General features: G+C 43.4%; 1 protein-coding gene across 1 annotated transcript in view; it reads right to left on the reverse strand.

Moving 5' to 3' along the window:
• TRAPPC8 (trafficking protein particle complex subunit 8) overlaps positions 1-21,149 on the reverse strand; it is a 146,435-nt gene that overhangs the window by 42,761 nt on the left and 82,525 nt on the right. The window contains 2 exon segments of the mRNA XM_040354114.1: positions 15,405-15,513; positions 18,383-18,607. Coding sequence (XP_040210048.1) covers positions 15,405-15,513; positions 18,383-18,607 — 334 coding nt within the window.

The raw sequence follows: 21,149 nt of genomic DNA on the forward strand, positions 1-21,149 counted from the left end.
GGTTGAGAGATTAGATGTGTAATTTATGCTCCTATAAGGCTTGAAGTTGGTACTTTAGTGTTGGGCCTCTGTATGTGGCCAGGCTGTGTAAAAGTCTCACACATGTGGTATCGCCATACTCCGAAGGAGCAGCAGAATATATTTTGGGGTGTCATTTGTGGAATATACATGCCATGTGAGAGAAATAACCTGTTATAATGACAATATGGTGTGAAAAAAAAATCTTAATTTTGCAAAGAATTGTGGGAAAAAATTACAACTTCAAAAAACCAACTATGCCTCTTACTAACTACCTTGGAATATCTACTTTCCAAAAATGGGTCATTTGGGGGGGTATTTGTACTTTACTGGCTTGTTAGGGTCTCAAGAAATGGGAGAAGCTGTCAGTACATCAGGTATGATCAAATTGATCAATTTTCAGTAATTGGTACTATAGCTTGTAGACCCTATAACTTTCACCCAGACTAAATAATATCCAAAATGTTATTTTTATTTTTTACCAAAGATATGCAGCAGTATACACTTTAGGCCAAATTTATAAAGAAAAATTTCTTTCTTGCAAAATTTTATGATAGAAATTAAGAAAAATTCAGGATCAGAGGATGACGTGGTGCACGTGAAGCACGCACGTTGGAGGGAGGAGCTGCCCGTGAGACGGATCCGACCTGGACACGGCTGCGGGTGATGGAGGGACCTAGACCCGGTGGAGCTCCTGGGAAGACGGACGAGATGAGGCGAGGGAGTCCGCCGTGCAGTTAGTCCGCTCACCCCGCAGCCAACATCACCCCCCGTTGACTCCTTCGTCCTCCGACCCCCCCTCGCGCCCTCGCACGCTCCCAGCGGCAGGAGAAAAGAGCGGTGGATCAGCTGGGAAGCTTCCAGCTGCGGCGAGCGGGCTGGCTGCCCGCCCCCCCCCCCCCGCTTTTCGTGCATAGATTCCAGTCCATCACAGCACCAGGGGGAGAAGGGGGAAAAGAAAAAAAAAAAGAAAAAAAAGAGAACAGAGAAGCACATCCAGAGAAACGGCAGGAGGTAATATTAACCCTTTTTCTTCATGTCAAAAACAGTATGTGGACCTTGTGAAAAACGAAGACTGGGTAAGAAAGCGGAGTTTTTTTTTATTTATTTTTTTATATACCTTATGTGCAATACTCTAAGTGTCATAAGTGGACATATGAAAGTTATATATTTTTTTTTTTTTTCACTCCCTATATGCTCCCAATTTCCTCAAGCACCTATGGTCTTCTTGATTTTAGTCTCATACCTGGTGGATATATTTACTGATACTGACTGGAGGGGGAGGGGTGGAAATGCATGAGATACTCCCGCTCCACAGCACTTGCCGCTATTAATTCTTGTTTGTGTACGGGTCTCTAGGGGGCAGTGCTGGGGTCTACAGGCAAAAAATATTGGACGACCGCTCTCTAAGGGCCTTACCTACCCCGACAGGCGATACTAGTCAAATAAGAGGCACTATCCCCGCCTCCGCAGGGCTAGGTTGAATCATAGGAAGGCCGGATCGGAGCACCAGGGGAACATTGGAGTTGCAGCCACCACCACTGGCCTAACCTAGTTTTTTTTTTTTCTTCCTTTCTTTGCTGGGTGAGCTGAGGTCGCTAGAGGGCATAGCGTGCAGCAGGCCCACTTTACCTAAAATTTTTCTGTACCCCAAAACGGTTTCTAATGGTTTTGAGGGTAAAAATTCCCTTAAATCAGTGGGTACGCAACTCTTCCCATGCACCCACCCCAACGTTCTGGGTAGGTCACGGAAACTTTCAAAAATCTCTAGAAATCCTGGGAGTTATTATTCTTGTCGTTTCTCAGAAACTACTAATATCCCCCCCTAGTACTCACAACGTCCGTCTCAGCAAGTTTGGAAAAAGAGAAAAAAATAAACAGCGTCAAAGGGAGGGAAAAAAAGGAAGAAGGAAAAGAGAGAGGGGGGGGGTGGAGGCCTGCCCCTCTCTGCTCAAACTGGGGAAACGTATTAGAACGACAAAGAAATACAATATGAACAAGTCAACAAGGGGGGCTGCCCCGAAAATCCCCAAAGAGACTTCCTCCGTGAGTACGATCAGACACTACATGACCTCGGACGGGAGTTCAAAGAGCCCAGGCCCGACAAAAAAAGCTGAAAAAACTGGGACTACTAAAAAGGGAGTGGGGGGATTGCCATCCCCAATTGCCGATATTTCAACAGACTCTGAACATGTATCTAACCAAATGGATGACCCCAGCCTGGGCTCCCATGCTCCCACCATAGGTGAAATGGATGTAATGTTAAAAAGGGTGGAGAATGTAATAAGAGAGGAAATTAGTACACTAAGAACTGACCTATTCCATATGTTAGAACGAATAGAGGAAGCGGAGAAAAGAATAGAAAAGCAAGACCTTGATCTTAACGAATTAAAAAACCAACACTTGACTATGAAACAAAACCAGAGATGGCTGCAATACCGATTAGAAGATCAAGAGAACCGTAATAGAAGGCAAAACTTAAGAATACGATCAATTAAGGAGGAGAAGGGTGAAGACTTGAGAAAAATCCTTAATGATCTGTTTCTCCCCCTCCTGGATAACGGCTCGGAAGGTCCCCTTAAATTCGAACGGGTCCACCGTGTGGGGAAGATCAGAGAGGGAGGAGGAAATTGGCACAGGGACATCATTGCTAGGTTCAGATATTTCGAACATAAAGAGGAGATCTGGTTAAAACTGAGAAGAAAGTCTCCCTTATCTTATGCAGGCACGGAGATTCAGATCTTCACGGATTTGGCATGGGAAACCCTGTCTAGAAGAAGACTCCAAAAACCCTTACTAGAGCAGATGCGTCTGCATAACATAAATTACAAATGGGGCTTCCCGGCTTGTCTGATAGGCCAGAAAGAAGGGGTGTCAGCAAAATTAACTTTTCCCGAGGACCTGGTAGGGTTCTGCCGCAAATTGGATATGCCTACAGTGGACTTACCCGGATGGGTTGAATAGTTAGCGGATAATTGCTTGGCCCTCGGGGTGAAATCTCGAGGTGCTCCCGGGCGCTGGGGGGGCCGGGGGGGGGGGGAGGGGACGACTAGGGTAGGAAACGGGGAGGTCGGATCTGTTACCCCAACCATATAAGATCAAATCCCCTGGAAAGTCCTGGGGAAGATGGATGGGAGGGTCGCAGGGGTGCTCCACCTCATCCACAAGAACCGACGGGTAGAGGGTACCAAGGATCCCTACGGTTCAGAGGCGATGTATAGGCCTGGGCAAGGGGGGGGGGAGGGGGGAAGGTGAGGAGGAATGTATATGCCACGGAGGGTGGGGGGAGGAGGGTGTGGGGGGGTAAGGGTGAAGGGAATAGGGATTTTGGCTCCCAAGGAATCTCAGAGACAGTTTAGCACGAAATGATCTTGTTATAAAATAATGACAGAAGTAAAATTTTTATCCTACAATGTTAAGGGATTAAATTCCGCCGTCAAAAGACTTAAGGTCCTTGCAGAGATCGAACAATTAAGAGCGGATGTAGTATTTGTTCAGGAATCTCATTTAACCATTGACGCGAATATCAAGCTTTTCTCCCCAGCATATCCCACCTGGTTCTATGGCGACTCCATCTCGAAACGTGCTAGGGGCGTGGCAATCGGGTTCACAAGGGGGTTTGGATTCACTTTAGAGGGAAGGATGACAGACCCAGAAGGGAGATTTTTATTCCTAAGGGTAAGGATTGACAACATTGTCTATACCTTAGCAAATATATACGCCCCAAATGTTCACCAAACCCAATACCTAGAGAAAATTCTGGGAAAGTTGAAGGATTTCGCAAAGGGATACACCATCCTGATGGGCGACTTTAATTTCGTTTTGGACCCGAAAGAAGACAGTACGTTCCGTGGGAGGGAGACAAGAAACGGGCTTCTACAAAGAATTAAACAGAAGATTCATGACCACCAACTTGTTGATGTATGGCGGATTTTTCATCCAAAAGCTCACGATTTCACGTTTTACTCTGCCCCCCACGGAACATACTCCAGAATTGACTACATCTTGGCGGACCATAGGTTGCTGGACTCTATAACAGAGACGGACATAGGAATTATGACGGTGTCAGATCATGCACCAATTTCTATGAAAATTAAACTCTTCACACAAAAGAGACAGAGGCCGGTGTGGCGTCTAGACGATAGTCTGTTACGAGATGAAGGAGGGGCAAGTAGGGTAGAGGCGGAATTGAAACAATTTTTTCATATCAACGATACAGAAGGGATAAACAGCGCAACCCTTTGGGAGACACACAAAGCGTACATTAGAGGAATTCTAATTGCGGAGGCCACCAAAAAAAAAAAAGAGATGAAAAGTAATGCTAACATCCTGATTAAAGATATAGAGATTCTAGAACGGGAACATAAAGAGCAGGGATTAAAAGAAACATATCTAAATTTAATTATTAAGAGAGATGCCCTCAAGGAGATTACGGAACAGGAAGCGAGAAATAAACTTAACTGTATCTCCAAAGAGAGATACCTATGGGGCAACAAACCAAGCAGGCTATTAGCCAAAATGGCTCAAAAAAAGAAAGCTAGAAACTACATCGATAAAATCAAAAGGAAAGACGGGAAAATGGTTTATGCAACCAGAGAAATTGCGGATTCATTCAAAAATTATTACGAGGAACTTTATACATTAAAAAACCAAAGGTGCCAGGCAGGGGAAAAAGAGGGGAAGATCCGAGACTTCCTAGACAGGGCAGGACTACCCAGATTAGAGGAGATGGATAGCTTAAATATGGACCGCCCCATAACTGAAGAAGAAATAAAAGTAGCTCTAAACACCACTGCTGGCGGAAAAAGTCCGGGACCGGACGGTTTTTCCTCCCTGTATTATAAAAGATATAGCAACATCTTGATACCGTGGATGTGCAAATATTTCAATGGGCTCGGGTCTGAATACGAAATCAGTAGGGAAGCCACGGCGGCAGTGGTCGCAATAATTTTGAAGGAAGGGAAAGATAGCTCTCTCTGTTCGGCATACAGACCTATCTCTCTTCTAAACATAGATACCAAGCTTTTTGCTAAGATTCTTGCGGGGCGACTGAAAGAGGCTATGCACGTCTTGGTTCACCCCGATCAGGTAGGCTTTGTGCCCAACAGAGAGGGCAAAGATAACAGCCTAAGGGCAATCCTCTTGCAGCAGTCCATAAGGCAGAATGTGCCCCCAGGTCTATTTCTGTCAGTCGATGCTGAAAAAGCTTTTGACAGGGTAGACTGGGGGCTCATGATGGAGACTCTAAAGGTTATGGGAACAGGAAACAGGATGTCCCGCTGGATTAAAACACTCTATCACCATCCCACTGCAAAAATAAAAATCAATGGAACATTATCTGATTCCTTTGAGATGAAAAACGGGACAAGGCAGGGATGTCCCCTGTCCCCTCTTCTTTTCATTCTTTCGTTAGAGCCTCTGCTGTCTACAATTCGTAACGACCCCGACATCAATGGAGTTAGAGTAGAAGGAGAGGAACATAAATTATCGGCTTTTGCCGATGATATTTTGTTCTACCTGACCAACCCGGTTAACTCTATTCCTAAGCTCTCTGAAGTGTTACAAAAATACGGCGCCTTTTCTAACTTCAAAATTAATGTAACAAAATCTGAGATTCTGAATATCAACTTAAATAAAAAAGAGGTGGGACGTGTCAAGGAGATCTGTGCGTTTCCCTGGACCAAGGAACTTAAGTACCTAGGTATCAAATTGGCCAACACAGTCCAGAAGATGTATAAAATAAACTATGTTCCCTTATTAAATGAGATCAAGAGCGAATTAAAAAGAACGGTAAATAAACCCATATCATGGATAGGACGTATTAATATGCTGAAGATGGTTGTTGTCCCAAAAATTCTTTACAAATTTTTATTAGTACCCATAGCCCTCCCTCAGCAATATTTGAGAATTCTCAATGCGCTGTTACTAAACTATGTCTGGAAAAATAAGAAGCACAGAATATCTCTCTCCATCTTAAAACAGGGAAAGCCACTCGGCGGTCTGGCAGTTCCGGATATTAAAAGCTATTATAAGGCAGCGGTCTTATCACGGGCCATAGAATGGGCACGGGATAGGAGGGACAAAAGGTGGGTTCAAATTGAGAAAGCATCAACAAGCAAATATTTGAATAATATTATTTGGATCCCTGCACAATACAGAGCACTAGATCACAAAACACAAGATTTAACACGGGACACTTTAAGAATGTGGGATAGGACCTTGACACAATTAGAGGGGAAATTCAATTCCCCATTAATGAACTTAAAAGAAAACCCTTATTTTGCACCAGGCGAAAATAAAATTGGAGGGAATTGGATCAAAGTAGACACAGTTCACTTAGGGGATATCATCAAAGACGGCGAAATAATGACCTATGAAGATTTGAGAGTCAAAACGGAATTCTGGAATCTGGATAGGTGGCATTATTCACAGATGCACCACTTTGTGCGGCACCTCCCCCGCCCATTACGGACGGAGGCGGAGCTAACTCCACTTGAGAAAATTTGCAAAACTAAGAATTCAAAGGGCACCATCACTAAACTATATGAGTTATTGGTAAAGATAGGTTCACGGAGCGAAACACCCTTTATAGGTAAATGGGAAAGAGAGTTAGGAATCACAAGAGGGACAAATTGTTTTAAGAGAATTATGCACCTTACCCATGCATCCGCAATTGATATACGAACTGCTGAAACAAATTACAAGTGTATCTCAGGGTGGTATATCACCCCGGATAAAGCAAATAAATACAAAGCGGATCAGACCGCAGAGTGTTGGCGGGGCTGTTCTGAAAGAGGCACGATGGCCCACCTTTGGTGGTTATGCCCAAAAATACAAACCTACTGGGACATAATCTTGAGTCAAATTAAGGTTATTACGGGCGAAGAATTAAAGAGAGACCCTTGGGTTGTGCTCTTTCATTGCAGCCAAGAGGGAAAAAAAAAATATAAGCAGTCTTTACTTCCTCATCTTCTAAACGCTGCAAAGAAACTTATACCCAAAATGTGGCAGGAGACGGAAAGTCCACACGTCTGGAACTGGATAGACGAAGTGGAGGAAACTTATAGGCTGGAAGAGTTAAAGGTCAGTCATCTAGAGATGATTGGGGATCATAGGGAGAAATGGGAAAAATGGAGAGATTATAAAAGAACTTGGAGTTACGCAGAGAGAGTAAGGTTAAACTATTAACAAGTCATATGCAGAAGCATGACAACAGTAGCCTCTTCTTTTATGGTCATTTCCTTGAGGAAATCACATATTATTTACGACTGATAAATGCTAGAGAGTGATCTAGTATCCTGAGGGATAAGTTTGAGATTCCTGGGAGCCAAGGGGTGGGGGGGGGGGGGTGTAAATAATTTAGTGCCATAATAGCAACGCTAATGTAATAAGCTATCCTTTTCTTTCTTCATTTGCGAGTTGGCCTAAATGAATAAAAAAAAAAAAATAAAAAAAAATATATAATACACAAGGAACATAGAATGTATACCACATATGATGCAACCCACTAACTGAGACGTAAGAAGCATCAAATCATGAGCTGGTCTCTAGGAATGGACAAAAGCTGAGGTGGTACAAAAAAAAAAAAAAAAAAAAAAAAAAATGAAGAAAAATTCATTTTTTTAACAAAATTTTCGTTCTTTTTTTAATTTATAGCGAAAAAAATAAAAACCGCAGAGGTGATCAAATACCACCAAAAGAAAGCTCTATTTGTGGGAAAAAAGGGACAAAAATTTCATTTGGTTACAGTGTTGTATGACTGAGTTATTATACAACGAGCATCAACCACGCCCCACAGATACGAGACCAAAACTGTCCAGACTTTGCAACAGTCATGTGTATTGGGGCTGTCTGAGGTAGATTTAGCAGCAGAGTCTGGGATTTGAGAGCAGATAACATTTTTATATACAGCCGTGAAGTAAATATGTCATAAAAGAACATTCTAGGTTGCCATCACTGACCTTGCTATCTGAAAATGTGAATTACTTGATTGTCATGCTAAAACTTTGGCTAGAATACTTTTTGTGCCAATTAGACCCGTATAACATGGGCACGTCAGTGAAAAAAAATTATGGTTGAGGAGCGTTTTAACACACCTCAACTTCCGGTCAAAACCCAGCAATGCCTGCCAGCAGGGCCCATCCACATTGTTGTCATCACGATTCTGTGCTTTGCAGTGCAGCAAAGAAAGTAGGGATATCATGATCGGTAGGCTATCCTGTCTGCCAATGTGACCCACAGAAGTCACTGTGGCCTGGCTGCAAGGAATCCAAGTGTGGATCAGTAAAGCAGGATTCCAGTTTGAAAACCCTCTTTAAACAGGCATTTTGAGGGGCAGCATATCCCCTCCCGATTGCCTTTAAAGGCCGGCCCGCTGTAGCCGACACTGTGATCCACCATGGATTCAAATTCACAGCTATGCCCATATGAAAGCACCCCAATACAGAACAAAAGATGAGAAAAATTCTATCACTTATGTATCTCATATTTCTCTTCTCAGAGGTGTACTTTCTTTTATTATTAAGGAAAACATCAATGCATTTTAAACTGTTATTGTACTATTGGTCACTGCCTCTTTCATTTATGTCACTTGGGTAAAGGGAATGTGATTGTTTGTTACACTTTACTCTGCATTTCTGCTTTCTACTCTTACAGTGTATAAGGGTGTCTGTTTATGAAACTGTGAACAGCAGTGATCCAGAGAAAAAACGCTGATCTCAGCTCATAAAAGGTTTATGAAACAGAGATGATTGGGGGAGACATGTTCTCCGCCGATGATCTACCGCACACTGAGAATCCGTCACTGTCCCACACAGGAACGGCCAGTTTATGAAGCTGCAATCTCAGCACTTCACTAGCGACCCGTGTCAAAATTCACCCTCCCCCGATTCACCAGGTCAGAGCTGGTGAATCAGGGAGTGAAGAGAGAATCCTGGGGAAAGGAGGAAGATTAAAGGGGCTGTAAAGATAAAAGTTTTTTTACCTTAATGCATCCTATGTATCCTGTGTGTATATATATATATATATATATATATATATATATATATATATATATATATATATATATAAAAACAAATAAAAATATTGTAGGGTGACTATATATTAACATGAGGTGGACCTTCTGTTCGCGTGCTGAGCAGTGAAAATGTATCGCTGCTTAATAAACGACACCTGTGTGTTTCGGTGAATTTCTGAAACTGTAATCGCGTTATGTCTCACAAGATTACAGTATCGGGGGGTGTTCTCCACTGTTTGAAGCATTTGTAGATCTCTTCACTTCATAAAAGGAGAAGCGATCCACACTGCTTCATAAACTGCTATTCGGAGGGAGGAGATCTTCTCTGTGAATGAAGCCGTAGATATTTTCACTGCTTCATAAAACGGACACCAAAGTGTTTTGCAGAAATTTATGAAATCACATTTATAATATACTGTATATAAATGCACAAAAGAAACAGGTCAACCTTTTGTTACTTTGTCTCTCCATAAAAAATTCCATGACGTGCATGGAGAAAAATGTGACGCCTACGCACGTTATGCTTTTCATTTTGCAATCTTCACAAAATTAGCAAATTACTGCATCCTTGACACACAAGTATTAGAACGTGTAGCAGAATGAATGATGGACATATGGCTACTATGTAATCAGCAACATTGTAATGCTAATGGTGCAAAGGCATGCATGAACATTTTTCACACGAGGTGGCATACTGTATGATTACAGTTAGATTCTACCTTCTTTAAAATAAAATAAAAATCTAAAAAAAAAAAAAAAAAAAAAAAAAAAAAAAAACAAAAAAAAAAAAAAACATAAAACATTTTTTTTTTAATAAAAAAATAATAAAAAAAAGGGCAGTAAGGCAAGCCATACCTTTAAAGGAGGGGTGGCTTCCCTTCAGTTCACCTGCCCCTGTCTATCTATTAAAATGCATGTGCCTCCACTGTGGGGACGCTCATTGTTTAGTGTTAGGACCACAGATATTACAGGGTGCCTTGGCGCGGCTCTGTGGCTCACGCATGCGTTTGCAAATGCGTGCGGACTGAACCCCTGTTTTTAACGCATACTGTAGACAGGTTAATTGGTTTTCTGCAAGCTGGTCGGTCAGTAGGCTTGGTTTTTTCCTTGGGCATTCCCCAGGTTTTTTTTGTTATCTGCTTTAGCCTTCCAATGCTACTTACTGTTATGGCCAGCTATAAACGGGGGCAGTGGACATGTTTATGCTTCACCTGTGGTGTTTATATTGGTCCATCAGTGCACCAACACCTTTGCAGCCATTGTGCTATATGCTGGGTGCTTGGTGTGCTCTTGTACCTTTAAAGGAGGGGTGGCTTCCCTTCAGTTCACCTGCCCCTGTCTATCCATTAAAATGCATGTGCCTCCACTGTGGGGACGCTCATTGTTTAGTGTTAGGACCACAGATATTACAGGGTGCCTTGGCGCGGCTCTGTGGCTCACGCATGCGTTTGCAAATGCGTGTGGACTGAACCCCTGTTTTTAACGCATACTGTAGACAGGTTAATTGGTTTTCTGCAAGCTGGTCGGTAAGTAGGCTTGGTTTTTCCCTGGGCATTCCCCAGGTTTTTTTTTGTTATAAGCCATACATTAACCAATTTTCTTTCCTTCAACCACAGAGATTGATGGGGGAATTCCCCCAGCTGTGCTATTGTATTCTGACAGTGGGAGGTTTCCCATCGAACAGAAAACACCTGACAGGCTGGTTGTACTAAACAGTGGATCGAACGCGGTACAACCAGCCTGCCTGTACATGCTTTCGTTTTGTCTATAGCCAGTTTAAAGCGGTAAAAAAACACTCCTTTGTTTACTTGCACCTTCAGGTAGGTAGAAGGTATTCACTATTTCTGTAGCCGGTGACGTCACCTGGGCATGCCCTCTGTAGGGACAGCATAATGCAATTCATTCAGAGCGTTGTGTCATGTCTGTGGCTCCTGCGCACATGAACGAGAGTGGCGTCATCGCAGCTCGGGCATTGAAATGGCCAGAGCCCCCAAACCCGAAAGAATGACCAGGTGAAGACGGAAGCCCCGTCAGTGGTTATAGTGTGCCGCTGGAGGGCTTCAGATTAGGTATTATGCCCTTAACTTGCAGGGGGATCTTTTTTATTTCCCCCAGACTTTATTACCGCTTTAAGGTTTTGGGGCTTCACCTCTAGGAGGGACTTTGATTTTGATATCAGCTTTAGAAAGTGTCAAGTTTGCTTTAGAAGCCACCTACCCCCCTTTGCCCCATCTTACTGACATATTTAGGGTGTAGTATGGTGCCAAGCAGACCCCACTCTTACAGTTTATCACCACACTCATAATCCACTGACTCTTCCTCCATTTTTCCAATTGAAAGCTATTAACTTGGCATGGACAGGGAGCTGAAGGAAGAGTCTTCAGGGGCCTAGCATTGCACAGGCAATCAACTGATCCAGTGGCGTAGCGTGGGTTGTCAGCGCCCCGGAGCAAGGCAAGTAATTTGCACCCCCCTAACCTGCAGACTTTTAGCACTCCCCAAGTCCTGTCCCTTCCTTTCCTACAATCGTATTGACCAGCCTGATTCCTACACTGTCCACTACACTGACCAGCCTGATTTCTACACTGTCCACTAAACTAACCTACCTGATTACTACACTGACTACTACACTGACCACTATACTGACCACTATACTGACCACAACACTACACTGACCACTATACTGACCACTACACTAACCACTAAACTATACTGACCACTACACCAACCACTATACTGACCACTAGACTACATTGACCACTACACTAAACTGACCACTGTACTAACCACTAGACTACATTGACCACTACACTAACCACTACACTACACTGACCACTACACTACACTGACCACTACACCATACTAACCACTACACCGTACTAACCACTACACCGTACTAACCACTACACCGTACTAACCACTACACCAGGGATATGCAATTAGCGGACCTCCAGCTGTTGCAAAACTACAAGTCCCATCATGCTTCTGCCTTTCGTAGTCATGCTTGTGGCTGTCAGAGTCTTGCTGTGCCTCATGGGACTTGTAGTTCTGAAACAGCTGGAGGTCCGCTAATTGCATATCCATGCACTACACCGTACTAACCACTATACTGACCACTAAACTACACTAACCACTAAACTATACTGACCGCTACACCAGCCCTCAAAATTTCCACTCGCCTACTAGCATTTGGCGAGTGGATTTAAGCTGGGGGCGAGTGATGACAGGGCTGCATGACCAATCTCCCTTCAATCTGTGCCTACACTTAGAGTCCCAATGAGATTGGCGGCCGAAGAGGAAAGGTGCATGCTCGGGAAAAGTAGTCTGTTGAGCCGCGCACAGGCAGAGCAGTACACAGGTGCTCTCCTTACAATTCTCATTAAGCTATGGGACCTAACAGTATGACCTCTCTGAGCCTGCCCCCCTCCCCCGGGCCCCGACCAATGTAGCTGGAGAGCAGAAAGTAATGAGTGAGGTGGAGGATTGCAAAAATTACCACTCCGGTGCAGCACTCACTGAAAGTTGCCCTGACATGAGAGCGGCAGCCTTCTAGTTTGTGCAGTTTTCTTCTCCTTGTGCTCTATGTAAGTGTCCAACAGTTAAGCCTGAGCACTGTGAGCAGACTGGTCTCAATGTGTGCTGTGCGCTGTCAGTGTGCGCTGTGCTATGGTGCCAATGGCTGTGCAGTTGTGTGGATCTCAGCGCTGGATTGTACTCCCTCCCGCTGTGCTGCAGCTTCTCTCCTCTCTGCCAGCCTGAATAAAAGGGGGAAGTGGGGACATGCAAGCGTGGAGCCACACACACAGGCTCCTGATGATGAGATGAATGGGAGAGAGAGAGGGAGAGAGAGAGGATGGATGGGAGTTGCAGAGGAGACAGCAAGAGAATGGGGAAGAGACCCAGTTCTAGTGCCCTGTCCCTCTGGTCTGCCCCCAGTGCCCTGTCCCTCTGGTCTGCCCCCAGTGCCCTGTCCCTCTGGTCTGCCCCCAGTGCCCTGTCCCTCTGGTCTGCCCCCAGTGCCCTGTCCCATTTTGTTAAAGTTGTTGTTGGTAATATTTAATTTTGTAACTTGATTCTGCATAAAACATGGTCATTCCATGAGATAATCTACGAGGGCGTGTTTACGGGTGCAATTAGGCGCAGGGCAGTGTATGAATTAGGTGGGGCAACTGGTGGCGAGTAACTCTTGAGGCCTGGCTAGTAGCTCAGGACTTGAAATTTTGAGCCCTGCGCTACACTATCCTCACCACTTTACTACACTGCATGACTCTAGCTGCTCTTCTACTCTCTCTCTCTGGCTGCTCCATCTCCCCAAAGTGTGTCCATCCTCTCTTCCCTCCATCTCTCCCACAGGCTGCTCCCCCTCTCCATTCCTCTCTTCTCCTCCAGGCTGTGATTTTCCCTCTCCTGCATTCCTCTCACCTCAGTGGTGGAGGCTCCACCCCTGCTGCCTGTGTCCTATCCCCGGCTACGTGCTCTCCTTCCTCCCCAGCATTGGCTCAGCCTGCCTGGAAGAGTGTCAGCGGCTGCTCTCCTCCCGATCCCCGGTTCCTTGCTGGAGTATTCCGGCTCAGAGCTGCCGACTCGCCATGCTTGGCATGGCACCTGCTTTACTCTACAGCCTCTGCTCGGCGTCGTCGGCGATAATCCCCGCCATGTACCAGTCCGCCGTGTTCAGTCTCAGGCTCCCTGTGATTGGGCGTATGGGGTCATGTGCAGCGGCGGTGCTGGCCTATCCACGATCGCGGTAGATCCTGGAGTCCCGCCTCCACCCATGTTCAGTCTCCTGCACCCTGTGATCGGGCGAAGGCGGGACTCCAGGATCTACCACGATTGTGGACAGGCCAGCACCGCCGCCGCACGTGACACCATACGCCCAATCACAGGGCGCCTGAGACTGAACATGGCGGCAGAGCCGCACGCGGAGACACAGTAAAGCATAGGAGGCAGCCACTATGACACATACTGGTGGGCGCCCCCCTAAATGTTGCGCCCGGGGAGGTGGCCCCCCTGCCCCCCCACAGTTGCAATGCCAAGTCAAATTTCAATGTCCTCTGGGGGCCTGTGAACCTGGCCATGCACTATACAGTAAAAATATCTCCACAAATCTCAAGCTGCCCGATTGTTCCTTTGCTCTATGGTTAGCCAGGTGCAAAGTCCAGGAAGGAACCTATTCATGCTCCATGTAGATACTCCGCTTCAAACAATGCACTGTACCATGATATCACAAAGCCAACACGTTTATTGATGATCAACACATATTGCACCCTTCTGACTTGGGTCCGCCCCTCTCCACCTAAGGTGGATGGATGCTGTATGTGCTGTGCACCAATAAACCTGTCAAATTCATGTGACATCGTTGGAGTGCAGCCTATTGTTTGAAGCTGAATGAACTATACACAGTCAGATAACGCACACCCCTTATATAAAAATTAAAGAACTGTCCTAATACTGAAGTAATTATTTTGAATTTGTGCGCACCAGATTCTTAATTCTTGTGAGGCTCGTTGTTACTCTTTTTTTTTTCTTCTCTTTTCTTTTTGTAATGTTGTGCATTTTATTGTGAAAAACACAATAAATATACCTTTAAAATTAAATATTTAAAGCATGCCCAATTCTAATGCAGGCTAAAGTCAATATACGCATATATTATACATGTACTATTTCCAGCAGTACTTCATTTTACAAGACATCACTCTTTCTAATAAACGCCATTACTTTTCTTTGCTAACGGTATGGCTTCAGAATGCCACATTATAGATGATCACTTTTCAGATTTGCCTCCCCCTAACTCCTACATATGGGTAAGAGAACCCTTTGTTTCTATATTTCACAATTGTTTACAGAAGACATTTACTCTTTCTAATGCTTTGCTTCAGCTTGCAATTGTAAGGGAATGTGACAGAACACATTCACATTGGAGACAAGCATCCTAAATGCATTGATTTTCATCCCTGTGCTGCAAAAGACAAGGGTAATGCTTCCAATATGTCTGTACAGCATTTTAGGAGGACTTGATTTTGCTTTTCTATGAATCAGGAAATGGTTAAAATAGCGATCTTCTAACTGGAGTTACAAAAAAAGAAAAGCCTGTCAATCACTTGATAAAATCCATCACAAACTTGCGTCAACACTTGACAAGCGCCAATAACACCTACACCTACTGTGTGCGTGAACAAATAAAACTGATCTACCAAATTACTGATGCCATGCTTTTAATAGGTTATATATTGACAAAGTAGAGGGTGGCTGTATACTGACATATATTTTTAAAGTACAGAATGATTTCATTGCCTTTTAATAGATTTCTCTCCACAGTGACTCATTGTCTTGTTCAAAGAGATGTCCTTCAGCATCAGTATATACTAACCTTCAGAAGGCCGCCTATCATGACCAAAAAAAACACGCGTGTCAGAGCTATTGATGTATGGCAGCGGGAGTTGGGGTAAAGGACTTTCAGGAGATTGTTGACATACATTCTGGAAAAAGAAAAAAAAAAAAAACACGAATCATACACTGGAAAAAGAAACCTGCAAAAAATACTACAATACAAACATTTCTGGTGAGATAACATTAAGGCCTTATGCATACTGGACGTTTTTTTCAGCAGCTCCCAGGAGCGTCTGGAGGTTTTTTTCCTTCTTGCCTTTAAATGCCCCTATATGTGTGTTCATGCACACATATAGGCTTTTAGGGAAGTGTTTTTTTTTTTTTTTTTTTTTTTTTTTTAAAATGTATTTCAGAAATCAGTACAGATATCCAATATGCAAACATAAAAAATAATAAGGTGGTAGTATAAAGAGCATAAGTCAATGAAGGAATGTGGAGTATATTATAAGCAAAGGAGGAAGGCAAGCAAGATGATCTAATATTAGAGACGACTGATGATGCGGCCAGGGCAGGCTGAGCGTGATAAACGTTCAAATCGTACATCTATAGCTATTCTAGTATTATTATGTACTAAACTGGTGGATAGGAGGTGATCATGCAGGGAAGTTACGTTTTTCTTTGGTACTCCCAGGCATGTAGGTAAACAATTAGGGTGAACAAATTGAAAAAGAGAAGCGTAGAGAATGAGGAGGCGGCCGTGTTGTTTGAAGATATCAGAGCCGGGTTGTGGTCTTATGTGGAAACGAGGCGTTTTTTGGGGGGTGGGCGGGCGGGGCTCATGGGTGACTGGGTGAGATTCCCCCAAGGAGGTGACCCTCCGAGTTCGGTAATATTTTTGCAGAGGTACCATTTGTGGTAAAAGTGGGCTGTTGTCTTAGAGGAGTTTAGTGGCAGAGTTATTTAGAAGCAGGGGAAAAAAAAAAAAAAAAAAACATGGCCAGTGCATCCAGGAGCAGCAGAATTCTGGCAGGAAATATGCTTGGCACTTGTAAACGCATGTTAACGTTAGGCGTGTTTAGCACTTGAGCATTAACTAGTTTCAGTGAACAGAATAAATTATTATTATGGCCAATTAAATAAACACCCAAGCGATTGACACCTGTAAAATGCGTCTAAAACACATTACAATTTTACGAGCGCCTGGCTTTTTTTTTCTGCTAAAACGCTGCTGTCAGGAGGAAAGACTTTTAGAAGCGTTTGAAAACATAATTTGTGCACGAGGCCTTAAAAAGACACTTTCAGCTTGCCCATGTAAGGCAAATCAGCATAACCTTAAAAAAGGCAGAAATTTTATGAAGCCAAGTCACAATCAATAGGTCTCTTGCACAATGCAGCTTGAAATTTTTTTTTTTTTTTTTTTACCAATCTAAAATGCAGCCCATCATTTACAATGTGCCTGTACAGGCGCGTAAACAAGCACTGCGTATTCTTGAGTAAAAAATAAATATAGAAAAATCTGCATTGCCAGTGAGTATTTTGATCAAATACGGGCACGTGTGCATATATGAACATAAGTATTAACTGTATTGTACGCCTGAATGCGCAAATATAGGCATAAATATATGCAAAACAAATGCCTAAAATTACATCCAGAAATGCTGATGTCTAAACATCAGTACCGTGTGCAAGAGGCCATAGAATTATTTTTTCAAACTTTCACTTCTGTTGCTGTATTTTTACAAGGAAATATTTAAAGGACAGATAAAGCCAAAAACAAAGAATTTACAACTTATCCGTCCTTAAACGTGGTGGCTACTTCAGTTTTCTGTTTTCAATTTACCGTATATAGTCGAGTATAAGCCGACCCAAATAAAAGCCGAGGTACTTAATTTTCCCCAAAAAAACTAGGAAAATGTATTGACTTAAGTATAAGACTAGGGTGAGAATGCAGCAGCCACTGTAAGCAAAAAAGAGGGTCAACAATGCCCATTTTCACTCCTCACTGTGCCCACTGCAGCCTCCCTGTGCCCAACCTCACTGTGCCCGAGTCAGTGTACCTGAAATTTTTGACAGGCTGCGGGCGTCCATTCAGTGTTTAAAAGTCGAAGTCTCCTCCTGGTCCCGTTCCAGGATAGGCGTTTCCCAGCAGCCTATCAAGGACTTCTTCTCATCCTCTGACTCTGTTTCCCAGTAGACACTTTGTTCAGTGTTCCGCCTATCACGCATGTTCTCTTGTCCAAGGATGAAAAGATGTCCGTTATTGGCGGAACACTGAACACAGTGTCTGCTGGGAAACCGAGTCAGAGGATGAGAGGACGTCTGTGATAGGCAGAACACTGAACACAGTGTCTGCTAGGAAACCGAGTCAGAGGATGAGAGGACGTCCGTTATAGGCAGAACACTGAACACGGTGTCTGCTGGGAAACGCCTATCACGGAAGGGACCAGGGGGAAGCCGCGACTTTTAAACGATGGACGCTCGCAGCCCTTCAGGTACACTGACTCGAGTATAAGCCTAGGGGGGTATTTTCAGCCCTAAAAAAAGGTCTGAAAAACTCGGCTTATACTCAAGTATATACGGTAAGTACACTTTTTGCAAGTACAGAAAAATACCTGTTGACCTTGCCAGATATTGGACTATGCTTGTAAATTCCTGTGCACTGAACCGATGTCCATACAAATTACTGGTGTTTTCAGCCATCTTCTGAGAACTACAAAACACCTCATCTCTATGCAATTAAAAGTGAAGTTTGTGGTCCCAATAAGGAGAGCGGCTACAGTGACATCATCTCAGCTACATTGATACAGTGCAGTGAGAGAGTGTTGTCAGCTTAGAAAATAAGAAAGGTTACTGGCAGGGTAACCAGGTAAAAATAAATGAAAAATCCTGGAAAATATAAAACTAATGCAGCCACCACATCAAACGACTAATGAGCTGCAATATATTACGATTTTGGTTTTGGGTTGGTTTAAATTCCCTTTACCGGAGTGCTTCAAAAAATATAAAACAAACATTTACCTTATACACATAAAGATACTCCCGAAGAAAAGCGCCTTGTTGCAATGCGGGCTGCTTGCTATCATTAATCAAAATATGCCTGAAAGCAGAGACTGCATTGTCCAACTGGCGCAGTGTGACCGACTGACGACCAATGGTAAAGTTGATGTGGTCCTCCGCTAACGACCAACCTTTCCCTTTGTACACTTGCATTGCCTGACAATAACATCGCAGGGCGTGCTTTTTCTAAAAGAAAGCAGTAATGCCTATATTACTCCAAACAGCAGAATAAATATATACATATGCATGTAAAGAAACACAAATACAATTCCTTCATAGAACATCTGAAAACCAAATAAGAACAAAAAGGTGCAAATAGACAGAACAAGTCTAAAACATAGAAGAAATTATGGTCCTCATTGTAATTGCTGTATTCCTTTTATATTTTCTAGTTTTCATAACTGGACTTTTAAAAATTTTAATTGCAGTTTCTTTTAGCGTTTATTAAGGAAGTGTGCAATTCCTATGTAATGTAGACGAAAACTCACCCAAGTTTTACCGCACAATTGTAAAGTAATGAGCTGAATATCGGTGCTCAGGCTTGTTGTGTCCCATGAACATAAAAATATCAAGAAATGCCAGCAATACGATTGCTTCTTCTTATAATTCGTTATTAGGCACTAACAGCAGTGCTACATTAATAGTGCCAACGCGTTTCGGCTGGAGCCTTCCTCGTAGCATCTTGCATATCTTATACCTTATGGACCTGCTGTGGAAGCAAATATTTGTAGTAGGCAGTGCTACTACAATGATCGCCACAATCTTCTGGGTCACCCGCTCGGCACTGAAACACAATGAATTTTGTCAACAAGATGCTCTGTCAATGACGGGAAAGCAATCCTTTGCGGTCAGTAGGCAGGTCAGCTGCTTGAGACAAAATCCAGAAGACTCTAGGTCCGAATACTACCTTGTCTTTGTGTAGGATCAAAAAGGATTCTTTACAGCATGGGTTGGAAACCTTTCAGAGATTGAGATGTACCTGGACAATATGGAGGAAATTAAAGATCCCCAGGGGGTAATGCCCTTTAAAAACAAAAGGAAAACAAAACTATCAAGCCCCCAATAAAAGTTGGGATGAAAAACATAATGGGGGTTATTTACGAAAGGCAAATCCACTTTGCACTACAAGTGCAAACAACAAGAGCAAAATGCACTTGAAATTGCACTGAAAGTGCATTTGAAAGTGCAGTCGCTGTAGATCCGAGGGGGACATGCAAGGAAAATAAGAAACAGCATTTTAGCTTGCATATGACTGGATGATAAAATAAGCAGAGCTTCCCCTCATTTCAAATCTACCACTCAGATTTACAGCGACTGCACTTCCAAGTGCACTTTCAGTGCAATTTTGCAGTGCAAAGTGAATTTGCATTTCGTAAATAACCCCCACAGTGTGTCACAGTAGCATACTTTGCCCCCCTTCACAATCACCCCACACACCGCCACTGACCGCCACCCCCAGTGATATCCTCAGCCACACTTCACACCACCACCCCCCCCCCCTGCAGTGTACCCCGCCCCCGTTACAATACCCCCCCAACTATAGGGTCCTCTGCCCCCTTCACATCACCCCCCACTGTAGTGTCCGCTGCCTCTCTGCACCCCCATTGTAGTGTCCTCTGCCCCCTCCATATAACTCCCCTCCCCCATATAAGTGTTTTGGCTGGGTTTTGAGTTATTTTGAGAGGACAGCAAATTTGAACTGTTATACAAGCTGTACACTCATTAGTTTATGTTTAAGAAAAGTGTAATTTCTTCAGTGTTGTCACATGAACAGATAGAATAAAATAAGTATAAAAATGTGAGAGGTGTACTCACCTGTGTGAGATTATGTATACCCAGTTAAGTGAACAGACTCAAATACACAGACATAAAACAAATCCTACTACATAAGTTTTACATGTAGATCTGCAGTATTCATCTTTATATACTGTTTATAAAGTGAACGCCCTGTTAGAATTTTCTCTTCTTGATTCACCTGTGGGTGTGGATTCTTGCCATACACTGTGAGACAGCTAATTGGGGGAAAGGCGCCCCCCTCCACATAGGCAGAAAAAGGAAGAAACAATGCAGAGCTGTGTTTTGAATATACACCATCTCATCCTGACACAAAATTCAAGCTACTTTTATCACAGTTGACGTAGAACTTGTCAGAAATTATCAGGCTGATAACAGTAGAACGGAGCAGGAGAAAGCCAGGGACTCAGGGCTTTAAAAATAGATAAGAAAATGCTACAGATATATATGTGCCCAGCTCAAGTTTCATGTATGGGGTTTACATCCATTTTAATCCTCCAAAACCACTGGCTCTCCCCACAAGGTTTTTTCCCAAATCTCTCCTCCGTGCAGGAGATCTCTCAACCAGGATGGCACTTACCTACATATCTTCTGGGCCTGCCTGGTTTTGAAACCATTTTGGAAACAGATGTGCAACCTGGTCTACAAACTAAGACCCCGTAACACCATTCGATTTTCTGCAGATTGTTGTCTTCACATTTACCAAAACCATATAATATGAGGTCAAACCTTAAAGGGGTTGTAAAGGTAAAAAATGTTTTCCCTAAATAGCTTCCTTTACCTTAGTGCAGTCCTCCTTCACTTACCTCATCCTTCCATTTTGCTTTTAAATGTCCTTATTTCTTCTGAGAAAGCCTCACTTCCTGTTCTTCTGTCTGTAACTACACATAGTAATGCGAGGCTTTCTCCCTGGTGTGGAGAAAGCCTCTTGAGG

The sequence above is a fragment of the Rana temporaria genome, chromosome 5, assembly GCF_905171775.1.
Source record: "Rana temporaria chromosome 5, aRanTem1.1, whole genome shotgun sequence".
Classification (NCBI taxonomy): domain Eukaryota; kingdom Metazoa; phylum Chordata; class Amphibia; order Anura; family Ranidae; genus Rana; species Rana temporaria.